The sequence below is a fragment of the Plectropomus leopardus genome, chromosome 14 (assembly GCF_026936395.1).
Source record: "Plectropomus leopardus strain MGB_pleo_1.0 chromosome 14, ASM2693639v1, whole genome shotgun sequence".
In the NCBI taxonomy this organism is placed as follows: domain Eukaryota; kingdom Metazoa; phylum Chordata; class Actinopteri; order Perciformes; family Serranidae; genus Plectropomus; species Plectropomus leopardus.
Window position 1 is genome coordinate 6,426,437 of NC_142189.1, and position 20,994 is coordinate 6,447,430.

At 37.8% G+C, this 20,994-nt stretch overlaps 1 protein-coding gene, 1 pseudogene and 2 gene segments (V, D, J or C); all 4 read right to left on the reverse strand.

The window, feature by feature from the left end:
- Nucleotides 1-3,737: 3,737 nt before the first annotated feature.
- On the reverse strand, nt 3,738-5,775 carry LOC148187404 (T cell receptor alpha variable 21-like). The segment is given in 2 exon segments: nt 3,738-4,576; nt 4,660-5,775. Coding segments are annotated over 2 exon segments (435 nt in total).
- Nucleotides 5,776-10,738: 4,963 nt separating this feature from the next.
- LOC121953767 (perforin-1-like) lies at nt 10,739-12,644 on the reverse strand. The gene is made up of 2 exons (XM_042500988.2): nt 12,520-12,644; nt 10,739-11,408 (listed from the first exon to the last, which is right to left on the reverse strand). Exon 2 carries the CDS (start codon nt 11,392-11,394, stop codon nt 11,002-11,004), a length of 393 nt encoding a protein of 130 aa, XP_042356922.1. The 5' UTR covers nt 11,395-11,408; nt 12,520-12,644; the 3' UTR covers nt 10,739-11,001.
- Nucleotides 12,645-14,281: 1,637 nt separating this feature from the next.
- Nucleotides 14,282-15,534, reverse strand: LOC121953766 (perforin-1-like; annotated as a pseudogene). Its single transcript, XR_015778637.1, has 2 exons — nt 15,475-15,534; nt 14,282-14,922 (listed from the first exon to the last, which is right to left on the reverse strand). The product of XR_015778637.1 is annotated as a perforin-1-like (transcript).
- A 1,028-nt stretch (nt 15,535-16,562) lies between these two features.
- On the reverse strand, nt 16,563-17,538 carry LOC148187405 (T cell receptor beta variable 29-1-like). The segment is given in 2 exon segments: nt 16,563-17,285; nt 17,457-17,538. Coding segments are annotated over 2 exon segments (381 nt in total).
- Between the last annotated feature and the right edge of the window lie 3,456 nt (nt 17,539-20,994).

Below are 20,994 nucleotides of genomic sequence, written 5' to 3' on the forward strand. Positions count from 1 at the left end.
AGATGTATGACTAACTAACTTGCTATCTTCCTACATATGTAACGTTACTTCTAAAAAAAGAAAACCAACTTTTTCAATTGTGATATTAATTGGAAGTTACATACAATATAGCTAACAGTAAGTAACATTAGCTCAGCTTGTTTTTAGCAATGGTGATTTTCTGAAGCAGAAGCTCTCAGGTTCCAAGCGATCTCCCTCGAATCAGCTGAATCTGTGTTTTGTTTTTGTCGTGAAAAAGCAGGTTGTGCATAAATAATTCCTCAGTTAAACCTAATGAATCAGCTGGTCCTTGTCACTTGCAGCATTTTCAAAGTGAACAGATAAATAGAAACAGCGTCTAATGACAGTTAAGCTCACATCAGTTGGTAATAACAGCTCATTTGTTGACTTTAAATCCAAAATGGTTTGCTATATTAGTCTTTTTCGTAGACTTACTAATCTGTCATCTTTTCTCATCAGCCCAAAAAGTAAACAAATGTGCACCACTACCTATGTGACACTAGTTGCTCCATTAGTAAGTTTACAAGCATGATATTAGGCCTGTATTAATCACACTGTCATATTGCTTTTTTCTAATGCAATTTGATTTTGATTTAGTGCTGTGACTTAGGGTACTTTTAAAATTGCCAAAATGTGACAATTGATCAGACCAGACCAACAAAACTGGAAATTGACTCTAATTGGCAGCACTGAGACTGAAATATTGGATCTGAAATATGTGGTGTGAATTTAAGTGATCATGGTAGTGACCCTGTTATAATGATGTTTAGCCACTGCAGTCATGAATTTCTGAGGCTGCTGTTAGGAACATACCCTAACAAGGGACCTCCCGTGAAACCTCTGATTTGGATAAGAGGGAATACCAACATTGGTGAGAGTGGTTTCATGCAGGTGCCAGGGTTTGTGAGCTGCAAAACACGTTTGGCGAAATGTGTTATTGAGAGGTTTTTGTATTGAAGAGCAGTGATATGTAGCACTGTGTTGACTAGCAGCACAGAAGTACACTGCACTGCTCTCCGGGCTGAGCTCCTCAGTTGTTAATGTGCAGGTCTGGTCTTTATCTGCACGCCCCTCTATCTTCACATCTACTCCAGCTTCAGCATATCCAACATTTACATTCATGTATCCCAGGTACTTCATTTGTTTGTTCTTTAATTGCTTGTACCAGAGGATTTTGTCATAGTCCTGACTATTTTGTGAACAGCTGATTTTGGCTCTTTCTCCGCTTTCAGTGACGATGTCAGTTGGAGTCTGCTGGACTGTGACACTGAGAGAGGTACCTGTTTAAAACAAAAGCATCAACATAAACCTCTCAACCCACACAACAATCACATTAAGTTAGAATGATTTGCAGTCAGTCAAAAAATAAGTGAGCACAGAACAGGATTTTAAAATGATAACATGAAAAGAATTTGGGAATAAACCTTTTTAAAAAATCCAGACTCTTCCTTACCTGAAAGCAGTATAATATTCAAGGTTATACAGACAAAAATGATCATGATGCGTCTTCTGACTGAACTCAGATAAGTCCTTTTAGTGGTAGTGTTTTCATTACAGAATAACCTGATGAACTTTATTTAAACCTCCTTCTCTGAGGAAACCCTATCCGAAAACAAACACAACCCTCTAAGGTGAGCGGTGTCATAGCTCGTGCTCCTCCTCTAAACTTAACAATCACGTCAGCTATGCCCACACACCACTGGCTCAGTAAAGACACACTGTGCTAAATTTGACGTAACTAAAGACTTTAGCACAAATATCCACTTGGACTTAAGGATTAATTTATCAGATTTTGGTTGTCAAAGGTGAAGGTCACTGTGACCTTGTCTGTCTCATTCTTGGGAATGCGACATCTCAATAGCACCTTGAGGGAATTCCTTTAATTTTGGCACAAACATTCAAATGGACTCTAGGATGAAGTGATTAGTTTTTGGTAGTCAAAGGTCAAGGTCACACAGACCTTGCATCGGTCTCATTCTCATGAATGTGAGATCAGATGATGGCCTTGAGGGAGTCTCCTCAAATTTGGCACAAACATCCACTTTAACTCAAGAATTAACTGAATACAATCTGGTGGTTGAAAGTCAAAGCTCAAGGTCACAGTGACCTCATAAAATATGTTTTTGGCCATAACTCAAGAATTGCTTAAATATGCTCAAATCTCACACAAATGTTTAATAGGATATAATGATGAAGTTCTCACATTTTTATAAAAGGTCAAAGATCAATTGTGGGATCATAATACTCTACAACACTTTTTAACGTAATATTTCATGGACAAAAGTGGAGATATTTGGTCAGATACTAAATTAATGACGCTAATCTGGAAACTGTGTTTATTGCAGAGATCGTCTGTGTTGTGGAAGAGAAGATATGTGTGAAGCATTCTTGTTTTATAGACATGGATGTAAACTGTAAGTGCAACTTTACTGGCAAGCAGAGACATATAACCACGTAGTGGTATTTCTAGTTGAGATTATAAATAAATGGCAATTACTAGCTACACTAAACTCAGAAGTCTTTAAAATGACCCTTTAAAATGAGACATGTCTAAGGCTTCTGTGTCTAACAGGTTGTGGTAGCTTAAGTGTTGCATAGCTGCAGATTTAAAAAAAACCTTCCATCATATCTGATTTTTGTCAGAAGGAAGACCAACATTGGTTTGAATGGCTTAGTGCAGGTGTAATGTGCTGTGAGCTGGGAGGTTTTTGCACTGAGGAACAGTGATATGTGGCACTGTGTAAACTTGCAGCGCAAAAGTACACTGCACTGCTATTTAGTTGGAGTTCTTCGATTGTTATTGTGCAGGTTTGGTCTTTATTGGCACTTCCTTCCATTTTCACACCCAGTCCATCCTCTGGATATCCATCCGTAAAATACACATATCCCAGGAACTGCAGCTGTTTTTTTGACTGTTTGTACCAGAAGATTTGGTTATAATTTTGAATGGTGTGTAAGCAGTTGATTTTGGCTGTTCCTCCTGGTGTGCTGTAAATGTCTGCTGGAGTCTGGAAGACTTGTTCACTGAGAGAGGAGCCTGTTGAAAAGACATCAACCAAAAAACTGTGTAAGAATGATCACTGGTAAATTCAGCAATGTAGTAAAATAGAATGTAATAAAATTCAGTTCAAGCAAAAGTAGCGTCTCTATAATACTAGCTGTATGCAAAACTAAAGACAGATGTTGTTATAAACTTTTATTAAAATGTTTTTGACGACATTACCTGAAACCAAGATAATTGAAAAATGAATGCCGAGGAACAGGATGATCATGTTGTCTTTTCTGTTGGGTTTTGTTTGTTATTATATGTTGATACTGAAGATATTCTCAGTTTGTCAGTGGTTATATCAACCTAACCAACCCAACCAAACTAACATGAAATCAAAAAGTGGGCAGTGTCTTGGTGTGTGCATCCCCGTCCTCCTGAGATTACAACCAACATGACAACCAAGACTTTATACCACCATGTCAGCATAGAAATTTACTTAAACATGTACCACCATGCTATGAAAGGAAAAAATACAGGTGTGAGAGACTGAGGAGGTCTTTTGCACTGACGAGCAGTTAGATGTAGCACTGTGTGAACTGAATGCAGTGTGTTGCCCATTTTTAGCGGGTTATCCCTTATAGAAAACACAAGACATACACAGGCTAATTGTGGTGGAGAAAGGGTATGACATTAGATTTATGGCATCATTTGCTTGCATACCATTTCCAAACTGTACTGCACAGAAAATGCATGAAACTGGCAGTCCTTAAATGGCAAGAGTTGCATTGTTGTAGAAGCTCCACAAAAAAAGAGTACAATTTTTACTGAACATACCAGGCTGTTAACTTAAACCGAAGAACAAGAAAATGATCATTTCTGCGTAATTCCTTCTCTGCAAAATTCTGGTATGATTTTAATGCATATTTTTACATGGAGTTCAAAATATAAAATACCGCAAATAATTAAGATATGTGTCCATATTTATCAATTTCACTTCCTTCCTCCTTCAAAACTTAGACGTGGACAGAAAAGTTAATTTCCGTTTTGTTGTGTTGTTTGATCAGATACAGTTTGTCAAAAAGAAATGATCACACATCAAAAGACGTGTGGAGAAACACTGCACCCTCATGGATGAAATAAGAATCTATCTGTCTCATGGTGAGCCATCTGTCAGTCACTCACAGTGTGGTTTCTGTGTCGTTCATGTGGTTATTTGTTTTATAGTGTAGTTGGCTGCATCAAAAAGGGTTTTTGTTAAAGCGTTAACATTTGTGCAGCACTGTGCACTGCTGGCAGCACAGAAATACACTACGCTGTCCTCAGATTGATTCAGCTTAGGAACATGAAGATGTGCCAGACTTCCCCCGTTACCACTCACACCATAAGTGCCTTTGAAATCAGCTTCAACAGTTGAAGAAGAGTATCGTACATAGCCAATTAAGACCATATCAGTTTTCCCAGCAGGCTGTTTATACCACTGGATCATATAAAAATCAGAGTTTGCATGGCTGCAGTTCAACAGGACCTCTTCTCCGGGATGCTTGATCAGGGCTGTGGGAGTCTGGTCAACGTTGTTTTTCGAGACTTCTACAAAAAATATTAAAACAGCGTTAGTGATGAAAATAAACTTTACTAAAAAATTTAGATCAGGCTTTTTAATCTAATGTTACCTGTTAAACAGAACGGCAGGGCTGCCAAATGTACGAGGAGTCTAATCATGATCCTAACATGGATGAAAACAAAACCATAATGATCAGTGTCGAAGAGGAGGAGGGGTCGACATTATAGGCCGGGGATACTTGCTTTCACTTCTGCAAAATGTCTGGAGGCCTAGGGCCAATCATGGAGCTCCATAGATGTTTTTGGGATATTAAGACATTTCTAGGATTTTAAGAGATTTCTTGGATTTTAGGACATTTTTAGGATTGAATGTCATTTCAAAGATCTTAGAACATTTCTTGTGGGATGTTTCTAGGATTTTAGATGTTTTCAGGATTTTAGGACATTTCTCAGGTTTTAGGGCAATGTTATGGAAATGTTATGGAAATTCTGCTTTCTGAAGAAGTGACGAACTCGCTGTGAGGAATATAATCTCTTGAATACATACAGCAGGGAGAGAAGACCCAGTGCTCTCCAACAACTCTCAGAATGTACAGACTTTTTTACCTTACCGAAGTCTTGATCTCACTGTACAACCCAAAGCTGCACTCGTAAACAAGATTGCCCCCCATGAAACAGAGTCACCAATACAAGACATTGCATCCCCCCAATCTGGTAAAGGAATTCCCCCAAGGATATAAAAAATTGTTTTTCAAGATGAGTCCCTGAATAATTCCCACATGCATTCCTAAGATTTTAGGAAGTTTCTAGGATTTGGACTGTTCTCGAATTTTAGGACATTTGTAGGATTTTAGGGCATTTTTAAGATTTTTGGACAGTTCTCAGAATTTAGGACATTTTAAGGATTTTAGCACATTTCTTGGGTTTTAGGACATTCCTCTGATTTAAGGACATTTGGGGCTTAGGACCTCTGTCTTCGCAAAGGGGAAATCCTCCACAGGCACTTTTTTTTATATACAAGCTCTATTTTGATGCACTCTGGCACCTTATGTATTCTCAAAGTACAAATATTCCTGGTGTGAATTGCTTTACTTTAATTAGAAATTAGAAAGTAGCAGAGGCCCTGTCACCCTATTAGGTTTTGCCTGCAGGATATGAGTTAAGTATCTCTGTTATAGGCCGTCACGTCTTTATATCAGTTGTGATTTCCTGCCACAGGCTGCAGTTAGATGCAGCTGTGTGCTTCTTCAGAGTGAACTTATTTGGCTGATAATCCGAGGGGGTTTTTGTCGAAGCAAGAGTGAAATTGAGTCACTGTGTTTACTGGCTGCACAGTAATACACGCCACTGTCTTCCGGCTGTCTCAGTTTTAGTAAATCTAGTTGAGATTTGGCTGAGCCGTCTCCAGTCACATTGAAATGCTGTTTGAATGGATCCTCCAGGGCTGGGTTAGTATAGTAAACATATCCAATGAGTTTAAGGCCAGAGTCGACCAGCGGCTGCTGGTACCACAATATTACATTGTACGTGCTGACTGAATGGTTGCAGCTGATGGTTGCTGAAACATGACGACTTCCAAATATTGATGATGGACTCTGATGGACTTGAGTGCTCAGTGAGAGACCTGCATTTAAAGAGAAAACATTAAAAATCAGAAATGGTTACAGAAAAAATGTAACTTTAAGCAAACAGTTTTATTTGAAACGTACAGGGGAGGCAGAGAAACAGCAGAGTGATGCTGCTGAAGTTTCTGATCATGATGTCTTTATCTTCCTCTGTCTCTGCACTGACTGACAGACTCAGCAGACGTTATAGGATCAACTTAGAGGGGAGGAGACAGACACTGACAAACACGATATTTATGGAGTGTATATAATTTTACGGCAATACCATAGTATGATAATAATGAAATTGGCTCAGCGCTGAATTACATTTTACGAATTTGGCAAACATGTTCAGTAGTAGGGTTGCAGCTGTATACCAGTTTCAAGGTATATGATGTTGTAGAAGTTCAAAATGATTATACTGTGTACTTTTGCTTTTCTAAGGTATTGGAAAAATGCAACCGGACAGAGAATTTCACCTGTATTTTTCTTGATTTAATTTTTTACTTCCGTTAACCTTTTTAAAACATTGAACATCACCTTTCTTGTGCCGTCTTCAGACTCCTTTAACAGGGATGAAAACCTTAAAACCTTGGGCAAATCGGTGCAATTTCTATAAAAAACATAAAGAAAAAGGCAATTAGCAACTTGGTAAGAAATGAATTGAAGAAATTATTTTTAAAAAAGCTAGGGGAAAATGTCTAGCAAAAAAAGCTACGGTCTACCCGTATTTATTATCATAAATATATTTTTTAATTACTTAATTATATTAAACATTAATTATGTTACAGGATTATTATTGTTTTAAAGCACGTTTCCAGGTCTTATTTGCCTTTACTTGTTTGTTTGTTTCACAAATTTCTTGCTGATTGTTGGGTCATTTCTTCTTTTGTTGCTCATTGCCTTCTTCCCAAATGTATGAAAGAAATCAAGCCTATTTGTTCTGGTTTCAAAGGGCTGAAAGAATTGGTTGTAAATTTCAGTTATAGTAATAAAATGTTCGTTGAACAAAAAAAAAAAACCCTCTGTTTTCACTCCTTTCAGGGTAATTGTTACTACTACTAATAATAGCAATAATAATGATCATTATAATAATAATAATTATTATTATAATTCCATGAAACTGTTATATCATACCACTGCAGCCATGTTCAGTATATTGGTGTACATCTGTCAATTCACATCTACGTTGACGTTATTACTGTAGTAAAAGAAAAAAAGTGATAAGTTGCTACACTTCAATGTAAGAGCCAGTTTTATCACAAAATATACTGTACACTAACCAAAAATCTTACCACAGCCTATAGATCTAGAGCTCCCCCTACAGATAATTAAAGACACTAATGACAAATCATATAAAACGGGAACTTTTTAGAGTTGCTTATGCAATAGTCAGAAATCAAAACAGGCCGAAATCTTATAAACTAAATACTAGATAAGGTTATAAGGTTACAAGTTCATAATGTTTGTCTAAAGATAAGTGTAACTCTAAGTGTGCAGTGCTCTCTGCAGATCATTAAAGAGACAGCCGTCCTGTCTTCACTGTGGGTTTTTGTGCAGCTGTCTCAGTCTCCTGTATCACTGTGTTGACTCACAGCACAGAAATACACTCCGCTGTCCTCAGGCAGCAGATTCTCCACAGTCAGAGATCCAGTCTGAGGATCGTTCTTTGTTGCTGGAAACTTGTCCTCACTGAAGCCACTCTCATATTTATGTGGTGGAATTGTAGACGTGAGAACTATTTGCTTCATTCGCTCCCCTCGCAGCTGTCTGAACCAGTACATCTGGTAAAAAGTGGCATCCTTCATGTGACTGCAGTTCATTCTGGCTGACTGACCCTCAGCCCCCCACAGCTGAGGACTCTGGGTGACATCACTTCCATCACTTAGACCTGTGGTCATAAAAAAACAGGGATCATGATAAGTTACAGGACAGATAGTCAGGATGACCGATCATTAGTTTGAATGTAAAGCTGAAGTAGCCGTGTCTCCTCTATTTCATCAGCATCATGAGGTTCAGTAGGGTTGTGCCATATTATATAATTTAGGATAATACAGGCATAATTTTTAATATAAGAAAAATTCAAATCATGATAATGGCAATATTCCGACTTGTTGACATAAAAATGTCATACCGTTATATGAACGGCAACAACAAAAATCATGATTGAAAGCAAAATTGCTACAAGTTCAGCACTGAAAAATTGAAGGCAATATTTGTCCTAACATTTAAAACAACACTTATTTGTTGCAATTGTTTGTTCTTGAGATTAATTATTTAAGAATTTTCAGTGATTTTTCATATCATCAAGAATATTGTTATAGCAAAAAAAAACCCAAAAAACTGAAATATCCTAACACTATTTTAGAGCCGTATTGCCCACCCCTAAAGTTCAGTACCTACAGTCCAGAGCAGAGCTGCTGCAGAGAGTTTGATGAGAACAGCTGTGATCATTATTGTGTTCAGAGCAAAATGAACTTAGAGACCGGAGGCCCTGTCAGTGTGAGTGATGGGAGGTGTGATGTTACAGCAGACAGGTGCAGGTGGGAGTGTCACTGTATGATGTGATTGTACTCGAGGTCCCCCTACAGCACAGCAGATACAGTAAATAGACTCACTAATAAATGTGCCAACAGTGTACTGAGGTTTTTGTTCAGCTGTTGAATGTGTCTGTATCACTGTGTTCACTCACAGCGCAGAAATACAAGCCTTTATCTTTTGGCTCCAGATTCTTCACTGTGAATGTCCCACTCTCAGCGTCAGGCTTGGTGGCTGCAAATTTCTCTTGGCTGAACTCTCCAAAATCATGATCTTTTCTGGTGGTTGTTGTGAACACGATTAGTTTCATTGATTCTCCCGGCAGCTGTCTGTACCAGTACATCTGGTAATAGCCAGCACCCTTTGTGTGTCTACAGGATATTGTTGCATTGCCACCCTTGTATTCCCACAGCATGTCTTTCTGGTTGACATCATCACCAGCTGTTAGACCTGAGTGTAAAACAGTTGTAGTTACCATAAGTTAATGTTTTACCTTTTAGCTTGTTTACCTAAAAATGGTTAAAGGCTCATGTAGTAAGTACGTTTTACCTTTTGTCCAATGAAGAAGTATCAATAAGCTCAAGAGACCATGTTTGATGATGTCCATTTTCTGCAGTTCAAAAACTACAACAGGTCTAATATAGCTGTAAGTGAAGTTGGAGATCTAAAAAGCTGCAGGTGGGAGTGTCGTATGTGTGATGTTCAGCCCTGTTAGCTTCCATATAAAAATCCACAGGGTATATCTAAAATTTGTGGTCCTTGAGGTCCCCCTTCAGTACAGGAGATAATCGTGATAGTTTTAAACAGTGCACTGAGGTTTTTGTTCAGCTGCTGAATGTGTCTGTATCACTGTGTTGACTCACAGCACAGAAATACAAGCCTTTATCTTCTGGCTCCAGATTCTTCACTGTGAATGTCCCGTTTTCAGTGTTAGGTTTGGTGGCTGAAAATTTATCTTTGCTGAAATCTCCAAAATCATGATCTGTGATTCCGAGTCTTGTGAACACGATTAGTTTAATACTCTTTCCTGGCAGCTGTCTGTACCAGTACATCTGGTTATAGCCAGCACCCTTTGTGTGGCTGCAGTGTATTGTCGCATCTTCACCCTGTTTTCCCCGCAGCATGGAGATCTGGTTGACATCACTTCCATCAGTTAGATCTGTGTGTATAACATCAGATTTTACAGTAAGTGAATATTTGATGGCTTAAATATATTTGATGATAATAGAGTACTCAACCTTGTATCCAGAGCAAAACTGACAACAAGCTGCAGAGAACACGTTTGATATTATCCATGCTCTTAAACTGGGAGGATCATTATGTCTCTCAGTGTCATTGTTGAGTTATAAAGAGGTGCACATAGGTGGGTCTCTACTGTGTGTGATGCTGCTGTATAAAATCATCAGTTGAAGTGTAGATGATAGATAATAAATGGTACTGGAGGTCCCCCTACTGTACATTCAGATCAGTCACACTGACAAGCTGAGGAGGCCAGGTTTAATGATGTGTAATGTGATGAATTCAACTTGCTGTCAAAATGATGACAGTTCAGGCTGCACATGTGATACTGATCAACATCAAGTTTTCTTGTGCTGCGTTGAGACGCTTTTCAGGAAGTATTGACCCTGTTTGATTTCTTTCAAAGACATGGGAAAAGAATGAGTGACCAACTTGGCAAGAAATGCCCCGCAGGTAGCAAGAAATTAATAAAAGATGACAAGAAAATTACCTAAAAAATTGTTTAAAAAAAAGATTAAAAGAATATTAGAAAATAATTCTATTTAATTAATGATTTTATTTAGCAGAAAAACCCATAAATAAATAATTTATACTTTCAGCACTTTTTAAAGACATTGTCTTGTTCTTGGCGTCTGACGTTCTTCTGCTCCATCTGGACCCAGAGTGTGCTCTGCATTCAAGCAGTGTGGTGCTATAAATACCCGAATGTTTTAGTTAATTCACATAATTGGTTAAACTAAATACAAATTGGTTTACCATAAAAAAAATCATCATTATTTTATTTAGTGACATTATTAAACAGTAAGACTTTGCTTTTTGTAGTGAAGGTTTATTTGTCTGTGACAAACAGGGCAGCAGGGTTGCTGTTAATGATACAGCATATAGAGAGACTGGAGTGAATCTTCACATGTTGGTTTAATGAAGATCTTTCTGGGTAATCTGAATATTGACAAGAAGACTCAGAGAACCTACCTCAGTCTCTTAAAACCACACATGAAGACAGAATCATACTGTCATCAGTACAGGTACATAAATACTGTAATGTCCAAAAGTCACATAGTATGCCCTTTTTTAACCAAGAGTATAGGAGTAATGGAGGCTCCCGCCTTTCTTCAAGAAGCAGTTGTGCTGATGGGTTCCCACCTTGATCTGTCTCTGGCAGACTCCCAGCAGGTCATCGAAGACATAGTCACTGTCATGAACCTCGAGCCTCAATACGTCGTTCTGCTGGGCCTTGAAGTGGTTGAACTCCTCCTCCCACCAGGGGTTTTGGGCGTTGTTGCGAATAGATGTTTCACCCAGATTGGCTGAGCCACAGTAAACCTTGACGTAACCGTCTGTGGTTCCCAGGATGTTGGAGGGAAGATTGCTGGCCCGCAGGTTAAACACCTTCAGCTGGGCATCAGCCGCAGTCAGGCTGCACAGAACCAACAGGAGGAGGAGGAGCGGACGACCTGAGGCCATGGCTTCACAGGAGGCTGCGGAGGAGGACCAGCAGCATTTTAATCTGGGAGCGCAGATTTACACAGCAGTGCACAGCACACTAATACTGTCACATACCGTTTACCAAGGTGAAGGAAGGTATAAAAGTATGAAAAAATAGATACCAAATCTTCTTCATGTGCACCAATCGATGGCTTTTCAAAAGCATACATTTTTAAGTCTTTCTCTCAAAAATTGATTGTGTTCATGTTGTCAGTTTGTACATCTGCAACTGAGCTTGAGAAAGTCCCAGAAAGATGAAACCTTCCAAAACACATATATTAACATTCAAGATAATATTTGCTACAAAGAAGCATTAATTCAATATAATTCAAGCATGAATTCAATAATTAAAGACAGTAATGGAAAATATTACCAAACTAAAGGGCACAGTGGGACATTTATTACTTACGCAAGAAACCAAAATGACTTGAAAAGTTTATGAAATGTTGGACACAAGTTTTTAGTAAAGTAGGTTTTAGTAACAAAACTATTAAAACACCAAAAACAAAACAACAAAAACCTAAGTAGACAGAAACAATAACAAATCAACATTAAAAATAGGAGATACATGCAACTGAATGACATAAAATAATATTAAAATGAAAAAAAGAATAAGATATTTAATTCTGCATGAGTGGAGATATAAAATGATCATGCAATCATAATGCTGTTATTAAACGATAAGTAGAGTGAGCAAAAAATGGAGAATATAGAATGAAAAATTAGGTTATTTTTCAGTTTATGGTAAGCCAATTAAATTACTTTAGGGATATTTTTTCCCCACAATTTCTCTCTATAAAATGATCTATATTCTGTTTTCAGCATTTCAAATGCTTCTGGTGTGTTTTTTTTTCTTTTAAAGTTTTCTAAATTTGACATAATTACATAATTAATAATTAATGTACAAACCTTTGCAATTCATTTAAATCTTTGACTGCGTCTGTCCTGTGCAACATGCTATCCAAATACATGAACAAAACATCAAATCATTACAACACATTTAACACAAATGCCTGCTTGTGAGACTCAAACCAGCTTCATGAGAGGAGATGAAGACTGTAGATTTCTCTTCAAAAACATGCAAAAAACATCCTATAGTCTTACCTGTAGTGTTGATACCTTGTCTGCCACCATCATGTGTGCTGGTCCGTACGTTTTAAAGACCAGCAAACCTCATATCAGCTTTATCTCACCGTCCTACAACACACAGACAACACAGCCTGCTGCACTCCCAGCATTACATAACATGACAGAACAGAAACTATAAATGATTGATATAAATTGAAAAAGCTTTAGTTGTTTTCGTTTAACAGACAAAGTTTTATTGTGAATTCAATTCATTTATTATCTGTTTAGATTTTCTTCCAATTTGCTTCAGGAATAGTCGCCCTTCCAGGGAAATACAGAGGCATGTGTTTTGCTTTTTTCTCACCCAACTTGTTTTCTTATCATTTGTTATCCAGTTTATCAGCTGTGCTGCCCGGTAGTTTTCTGTTCACTTTAGAGGAAATCAGCAGCGTACAAACTGTCCAAATGTATATCAAAGGTTGGACAGGTTTGTACATGTGTCAAAACAGGTGCAGCTTTTAACTGTATGGATTCATTGTAGTTCCTGGGCTCTAGTGTTGTACGTGCTGCATTATTGGTCGACCTAAATGAAATAGAGCTTTCATAAATGTTTTTAGTTGGACATTTTTGGATTGTCTTTAGTCTCCTCCCCCTATTACATATTGCTACTTTAATAATTGCCTGCCTAATTTCTGCCTGCAAATGCTGATATCATACGAGATGGTACCAGGTCACCAGTGAATCTGGATGGCTGACTGTAAATTATAAGATTAAAGTTTAACAAAGCCAGTCACCCAGCAGGGAGATAGTACTGAAAATATGTGAGCTCATGCTTGAATTGGTCAGATTTTACCAAACACAACACCACAAGATTAATGAACACTTTCTACAAGGCCATCATCACACTAAACTCTGCACTGAAAAACACCCCCCATTTTGTTCAATAAAGTAGAATACGGGCATATCACATAGATGTGTGTAAGTCTGTGTGCACTTGAGAGTGCATGCATGTGAGCTGTACTAACTGTTTTTTTTTCTTCTCTCTTTGTTATTATGTATCTTGCATATTTTGATTGTGCTCAGGCAGTGTGCCAAAGTGAGAAAATATTGACTGAAGTTTGATGTGACCATACCTTTAGCATGGCAGTTGCAGCTTGGTGAACAAAAAAGTGTTATATTATAAAGAAATGCACCATGTGTGCACAGATGTGCCAATAGAGACAAAAAAGTCAGCTTATCTTGTAGCTCTTTGATAGCTACTTTACATCACATTTTGTAAACACTAACTGTAAGTAGCCTTCCGTGCAAACCTAAAACTGCCTTGACAACCACCTTTTTGCTAGAGCGTTCCCTAAAAACGCAAAGTGTTTTAAAGCATATGCTGCGATTATAGCAATGCAATGGCCAGCATGTGCTTGGGTGAAAACTAGCAGATGAGCAAGCTAGCTTAAAGCTGCATAATGTAGACAGCAGAAATCACTTTTCTTATGGTTGTCCTCATAAGTTGTTGTTTATAGATAATACCTGCTTGGGTGCGGCCAATCAGAGACCTTTCGCTAAAAACACAATGAATCCCAAAGTCTGTGCCTATTTTGCTAAAATAGACGGCACCTTCCACCAACAAATATGATGACTAATATAATTTAAAAATAATTTATACACAAACACGTCTAAAAAGTCATCAATCAAGTCAGGCTACTTGATTGACCACCTATGGACACTTTCCTCATACACATCTGTCTACAAGTTTTTTGAGGTGTGCATGAACCTCCAGGATCAAGTGACGGAGAACACACAGTTTTGTTTTTGCAGCAGAATTTATTTCTTGTTGACAACCTTTGAAACAGGGTAAAACAGCCAATGAAATAGTGCGTCAAAGTTACCAGATCAATGATGATGAAGTAAATGATTTTGACAAATCGTATCGCATTTGGGACAGAGAATCTCAGTACTCAGCCTATTAGGATGAAAACACTTTCATTTTCCAGGTTGTGTGTTAAGATACATCAGATGAATCTATAAAGCCTCAATGACTGTCTCAGCTGAGGGTGTAGGTATAATGGAGGGTGCCACCTTTCTCCAGGAAGCAGTTGTGCTCGTGAGTTCCCAGCTTGATCTGACGCTGGCAGACACCCAGCAGGTCATCGTGGAGGTAGTCACTGTCGTAAACCTCGAGCCTCAGTACGCTGCTCTGATGCGCCTTTTGCTTTTGAACTCCTCCTCCCACCAGGGGTTGGCATCGTCAAGCACGGATGGATGTCGTACCCAGAGTTTGTCCGCCACAGAACGCCTTGGTGTAGCCGTCTGTGGTTCCCAACAAGCCAGAGGGAAGACCGCTGGCCCGCAGGTTAAAGAGCTTCAGCTCTGACTGAGCCACATTCAGACTGCACAGCACCAACAGGAGGAGAGGAAGACGAGAGGCCATGGCTTCGCTGGACACTGTGGACACAGGACAATTAATCAAGACCGTAGCATGCTGTAGCATCATTTCTGCTTCGTGGATCAGCACATATTTTTCATGGATAACAATGCCATAAAAGCATTTTGTCCAAAAATTTAAACTTTTAATATTGAACTGGGTCAAAATCCGTTTATATTTGTGATAAACACATACATGGGTGTCTTTTCTTTTACAATTGAAAAAAAATGTTGTATACTATATATTATGTTGAATGAATACTGCCAAAACATTAAAACCACTGACAGGTGAAGTGAAAAACATTTCTATAAAATAACATCTACTGCTACTCTTAGTATAGTTTAGTACTATAGCAAGAGTAACAGTAGATAGTTATAGTCTAAATGGGAACATTTGTGCAGTAAAGATCAAAGAACACAAATCAGTTTGAAGAAATGTAAAGTGACAACAGACAAACAAACAAACAAACACACAAACAAACAAACAAACAAACAAACAAACAAACAAAAACAACAACAAAAAAACCTAAAACCTGAAAAGCTACAAGTAGAAGATTAGACGTGAAGTCTTACCTGCAGTCTGGACACCTTGCTTCTCACCTCTTTATCTCCTGTTCCAAGTTTTTAAGGTCAGCAGAGCCCATATCAGTTTGACGCCCCCCCCCCAAAAAAAATCTTCCATGAAACACTTATCAAAGCACAGCCTGCGACATTCTCAGCATTACGCAATATGACAGGAACCGAGTAACTTTCTGGAACAAGATCATGATCACCTCAAATTTGCTTTATTGGCATGATTAAATAAGTGCACTACTGTCAAAGCACAAGTTTTAAAATAAAAGAAAATTAATTGGACATAAAAGACAAGTTGGTTCACGTGTTAAAAAATTGGTGTCCAGATTGTATTTGATAATAAAACTTAAAACTGTACTCATACTTTTATAATAACAAGGAAAGCAGGACAGTATGTAACGTGAGAAGTGTTGCTCATAGTAATGAACCCTCAGAGAATAATCACTAACTCCACAGCTAACAGTGGATTTATGTTTCCTGTAACTCACTGCAACTTTATTGTTTTGGTATCCATCAGCGCTGTCTCCAGCAGTGCCGTCTCCAGCTGCTGTTTTCAGTGTAAAAGCTCTGATAAACTCTTTGGCAGTAAACATAGAGCTGATGGTGGTTTATAGATAGGTTTATTTTCAGTAGTCAGGCAGTTGTACTTCTTGGAGTCTGTCACAGTATACACTATTAGTATTGTAACCATCAGTTATAGCCTTGTACTGTTTCAAAAAGTTTAAAAAATTAGGAAACAAAAGTTTAAAAAGACAGTAAAATCATTGAAGTTAAAAGAGTGTCAAAAGCATGAAAATATAAAACACAAATCCAAAAGGAATGAAACTTAACATGTGGCAAGTTTGCTTCCATTTATAAATTAAAAGAAAAACACTTTTCATTAAAAAAGTGTTGCTGATGAAACTTAAAAAGATGAACACTTTTTTGCTAATGTGCCATTTTTCTTATTCTTCAACAACTTTTTTGGGTTGAACAGGAAGGAAATCTAGGCACTCCAAAATGAGGAGGAATTACCTTAAAAAGCTTTTATTATAGGGCTTTAAAAACATTTGCATTATAGGTATGGCCCTCTTATATAGTGGCGGAAACCAAGAGGAAGTCTTCACGACCCAGATGATGAAATCTGGAAATGGTAGAATATAAATACATAATAATAACAAACCATAATACAAAGATAACATGAAATCAGATAACAAACAAAAGTATGTATCTTTACATCCACGAAATACATTGACGGTGAGAAAATCACAGACAAATCATATAAAACGGGGACTTTTAAGAGTTGCTTATGCAATAGTCAGAAATCAAAACAGGCCGAAATCTTATAAACTAAATACTAGATAAGGTTATAAGGTTACAAGTTCAGGAGTCACACTTTCATAATGTTTGTCTGAAGATGAGTGTAACTCTAAGTGTGCAGTGCTCTCTGCAGATCATTAAAGAGACAGCCGTCCTGTCTTCACTGTGGGTTTTTGTACAGCTGTCTCAGTCTCCTGTATCACTGTGTTGACTCACAGCACAGAAATACACTCCGCTGTCCTCAGGCAGCAGATTCTCCACAGTCAGAGATCCAGTCTGAGAATCGCTCTTTGCTGCTGGAAACTTGTCCTTACTGAAGCCACTCTCGTACTCATGAGGGCTGTATGCAGTTGTAAGAACTATTTGCTTCATTGTGTCCCCTGGCAACTGTCTGAACCAGTACATCTGGCGATATGAGCTTTCCTTCGTGTGACTGCAGTTCATTCTGGCAGACTGACCCTCGGCCCTCCACAGCTGAGGAGTCTGGGTGACATCACTCCCATCAGTTAGACCTGTGAGGGTAAAAAAAAAAGATCTCGTCATGTTACAGAAACACTAGTGACTCCTGTTTATCGTGCAAACTGAAAAATCAACTCATGAATATATATTATTTTCATTTCATGGAAGTTGGAAGAGAAACAGAAGTGACAATTTCTCCTCCTGTTCATCATAAAGTTCAGTACCTGCAGTCCAGAGCAGAGCTGCTGCAGAGAGTTTGATGAGACCAGCTGTGATCATTATTGTGTTCGGAGCAAAATGAACTTAGAGGCGTGAGGCCCTGTCAGTGTGAGTGATGGGAGGTGTGACGTTACAGCAGAGATATAAAGAGCTGCAGGTGACAGAGTCGGTATCTTCTCCGACGTTCTTTGATGCTGTTAGCTGCTGTCTCAAGAGCCACATGGTGAATCCAAGTGTAACTGGGAGTGTTTGTGTCCCACTCTCAGCGTCAGGCTTGGTGGCTGCAAATTTCTCTTTGCTGAATTCTCCAAAATCCTAATATTTTCTAGCAGTTGATGCAAACACAATTAGTTTCATTGTTTCTCCTGGCAGCTGTCTAGTACATCTGGAGATACTGAGCACCCTTGGTTTGGCTGCACTTCATCGTTGTACTGTCACCCTGTTTCTCTAATAGAATGGCGGTCTGGGTGACTCCGCTTCCACCAATGAGACCTGCAGGTTTAACTGTAAAGGACACAAAAGTGAACTTTTTTGTGAGTATTTAAGTAGTCTAAAATTAAATGCAAATACTCGAATATGAAAAATACTAAAAATACTAAGTATTTTTTTGGATGAGATTTTTTTTTTAACTGCTGCAAGTGACAGTGACCACTATGACCTTTTATGTAACATGAAAGTGCGCAAATATCAGAATTTTATTAATAAGAGATGCATGTTGTGTTTAGAGTGCAAACATTTTTTTCTCACCAAAAAGAAAAATTCACTGTATATTTAGAGTAAGCTGTAGTCTATTATTTATCAGAAAAACATCTAAAGTTGAACACTTGATTGTTTAGTCTTTGAAAATTACCTGTGGATGGTCTTATTTATATTTACATTTTATACATTATATTTCATTTTTAAGATCTGACTGTGTGATGTGTTGCAGGTTCATCCAGCAGATGGTGACTTGATAGTCTGCAGACTCTCGTATCCTCTCAATATACAGCCTCCACTCAGCAGCTGCAGCAGTAGGAGGAGTCTAAGGTGAGTGTCTGTCACATCTTTGACATTTTTATAAACAAATGAAAATCTTAACATCCACACATCAACGTGCGAACACTCTTCAGTTAAGGCTAGAGACCGATGAAAAGTGAGTTAAGTCTGAGTCCCGTTACCGACATTGTAGGACAGACTTCTGGTCTGTATGCATGTGTGTGTAAGTAGCTTTGTACCCCAGCATACCCATAATAAAAAAAACAGTGTACTGTGTATCCATTATGAAGTCCCACAGACTTCTACTGGGAACCAGTTGTACTGATGCTGTAATTTCACAGTCAACAGTAGAAGTCAGTAAAGGTAGTCGCCTCCCTGATGCTTCTTCAATGCTCAATTTTAAAGATTTTTGGCTGAGGGGTCAGACTAATTTGTTTATTCATAGATCTTTGCACACTAAATGAAGCAAAAAGTGTTTAATTGCATCTGAACCATTCAAAGGCACAAAGGGATTTTTTTTATTCATGAAAAACAAACTTTTAATTTTTAAATTTTGATGAGCAGGTATTATTTTTAGTGTAAATGGTAACTTATGAAGTCTTTTAAATGTAATAAAGTCAATATCAGAAATTCTGTTTCTCGTTCCATATCTGATATAAACTGTTGCTCTTTAAAAAAAAAAGAAAATATTTCACTGATACAGGGTTGTGCCTCATGCTGATTCTGTCACATACAAAAAGCTTATTTTTTATTTTAAGTCTCTATTTTTTGACTTTATATAGTTATTTGATCATTTAAAGAAACATTTTTATAGAACCTGTGTTGGCTTGGATTACTGCATAAATCATTCACTCAACCTGCTGTTCAGTTTTCACCACAAGAGGTCGCTCAACATGACAAATGAAATGTCATTCAGCTGCTTGAAACTAAACGCGGGCCTTTTTTTGTATGTAGTGGCTGAAGTCTTTAAACACACCTCTAAAAAATAGTCATCAAAATTTCACAGATCTGCTTGTTGTTGCAGCAGTTTAATCAAAATTTCATTCAGGGCACCAAACATCATCTGTCCAGTCAAAGAGGTTAACATCCATGTTAAACAGATACTTTCTAGCCTAATTTTTAAACTTGCTGAAAATACATGGGTGGTTACTCTAAATAACAGCAGTCATGCTTGCTGTCTCAAGTTTTAGGTTTTGGTTGCTAATAATGCAAGTGTGCCACACAATCAGTATCAGTGAGGCTGATGATGGCACATGGAGAGTTTAAATACTTTCATTCATTTATTATTAAATTTATTGATATTATACTTAAGGTAACCCTCATGTCAATATGTACACACCTTTATGTGTTAGGAAACTTTCAGACCACTATTATAAGATGGTTTTGTATGAATATCTAAAAAAATACTCCTCTATGAGTAAAAAGTTCCAACATGTCTATAAACATCAGTGACAGTAACAGTAACAGTACATATTGTACTGGTAGTATTGAGCGGGTGACAGGAGCTCTATATATTGTGCTGTAGTATTGATGATGTTGATGAGAGGGTGACAGTAACAGTACATTTTTTACTCGTAGTATTGATGATGTTGATGACAGTGATTGGATGACAGGAACTCTACATATTGAATTTAAAGTACTGATGATGATGTTGATGACAGTGATTGGATGACAGGAACTCTACATATTGAATTTAAAGTACTGATGATGATGTTGATGACAGTGATTGGATGACAGGAACTCTACATATTGAATTTAAAGTACTGATGATGATGTTGATGACAGTGATTGGATGACAGGAACTCTACATATTGAATTTAAAGTACTGATGGTGATGTTGATGAGAGGGTGACAGTAACAGAACATTTTGTACTTGTGAGCTTTATTGCAGCATCAGCCTTTATGGAGTCGGTCCTGATGCTGCATTACTGTGACTGTCATGACCTGTTGATGGTCCTGTATACTACATTAGAAATGTATTTACGTTATTAGGAGATGTTGTCATTTTTAATGCCCACTGAATTATTTTAGGCCCGATGATAAGTGGTGAACACTTTATAATCTGCTCCTGTGAAGCTTGAATGTGCACAGGTGCAGATTAATGTCATCTGCTGTATGTTTCTGTGCCATATTGCCCTCTGGGACAAATAGTGAGATTGAATTAAACATAAATGTTATAATGATGGTTTTACTGTAAGTAAAAGCAGTAGATAGAAACTGAAAACATTTCTCTTTAGTTAACTTCTTGTAGCATTATGTCTCTGTGCAGTTTGGATTCTGATTTTCCACCCTGGAGTTTGTGGTTGAGCTCAGCAGTCTAGTTTAGGTCCAGTAAAATGAAACTGGCCTTACATTTGCTGTGACCCTTTATTATGAACCTATGAACCTACAATCTGCACATTTATTGGTGTTTTGCTTTTCTGAGACATTACAAATAATGGAGAGACAGTGTGAAAATCTATTTTTCAGCAAACGGATGAAAACATGAACATATAGATATCAGCGTTTGCAGGAGGAGATATAATTATGTTGCTCACAGATGTCAGATGCACTATTTTTCTTTCACGG

Coding starts and splice junctions, on each gene's coding strand:
- LOC121953767 (XM_042500988.2), bottom strand. CDS start 11,394: ATGGCCTCAGGTCGTCCGCTCCTCCTCCTCCTGTTGGTTCTGTGCAGC.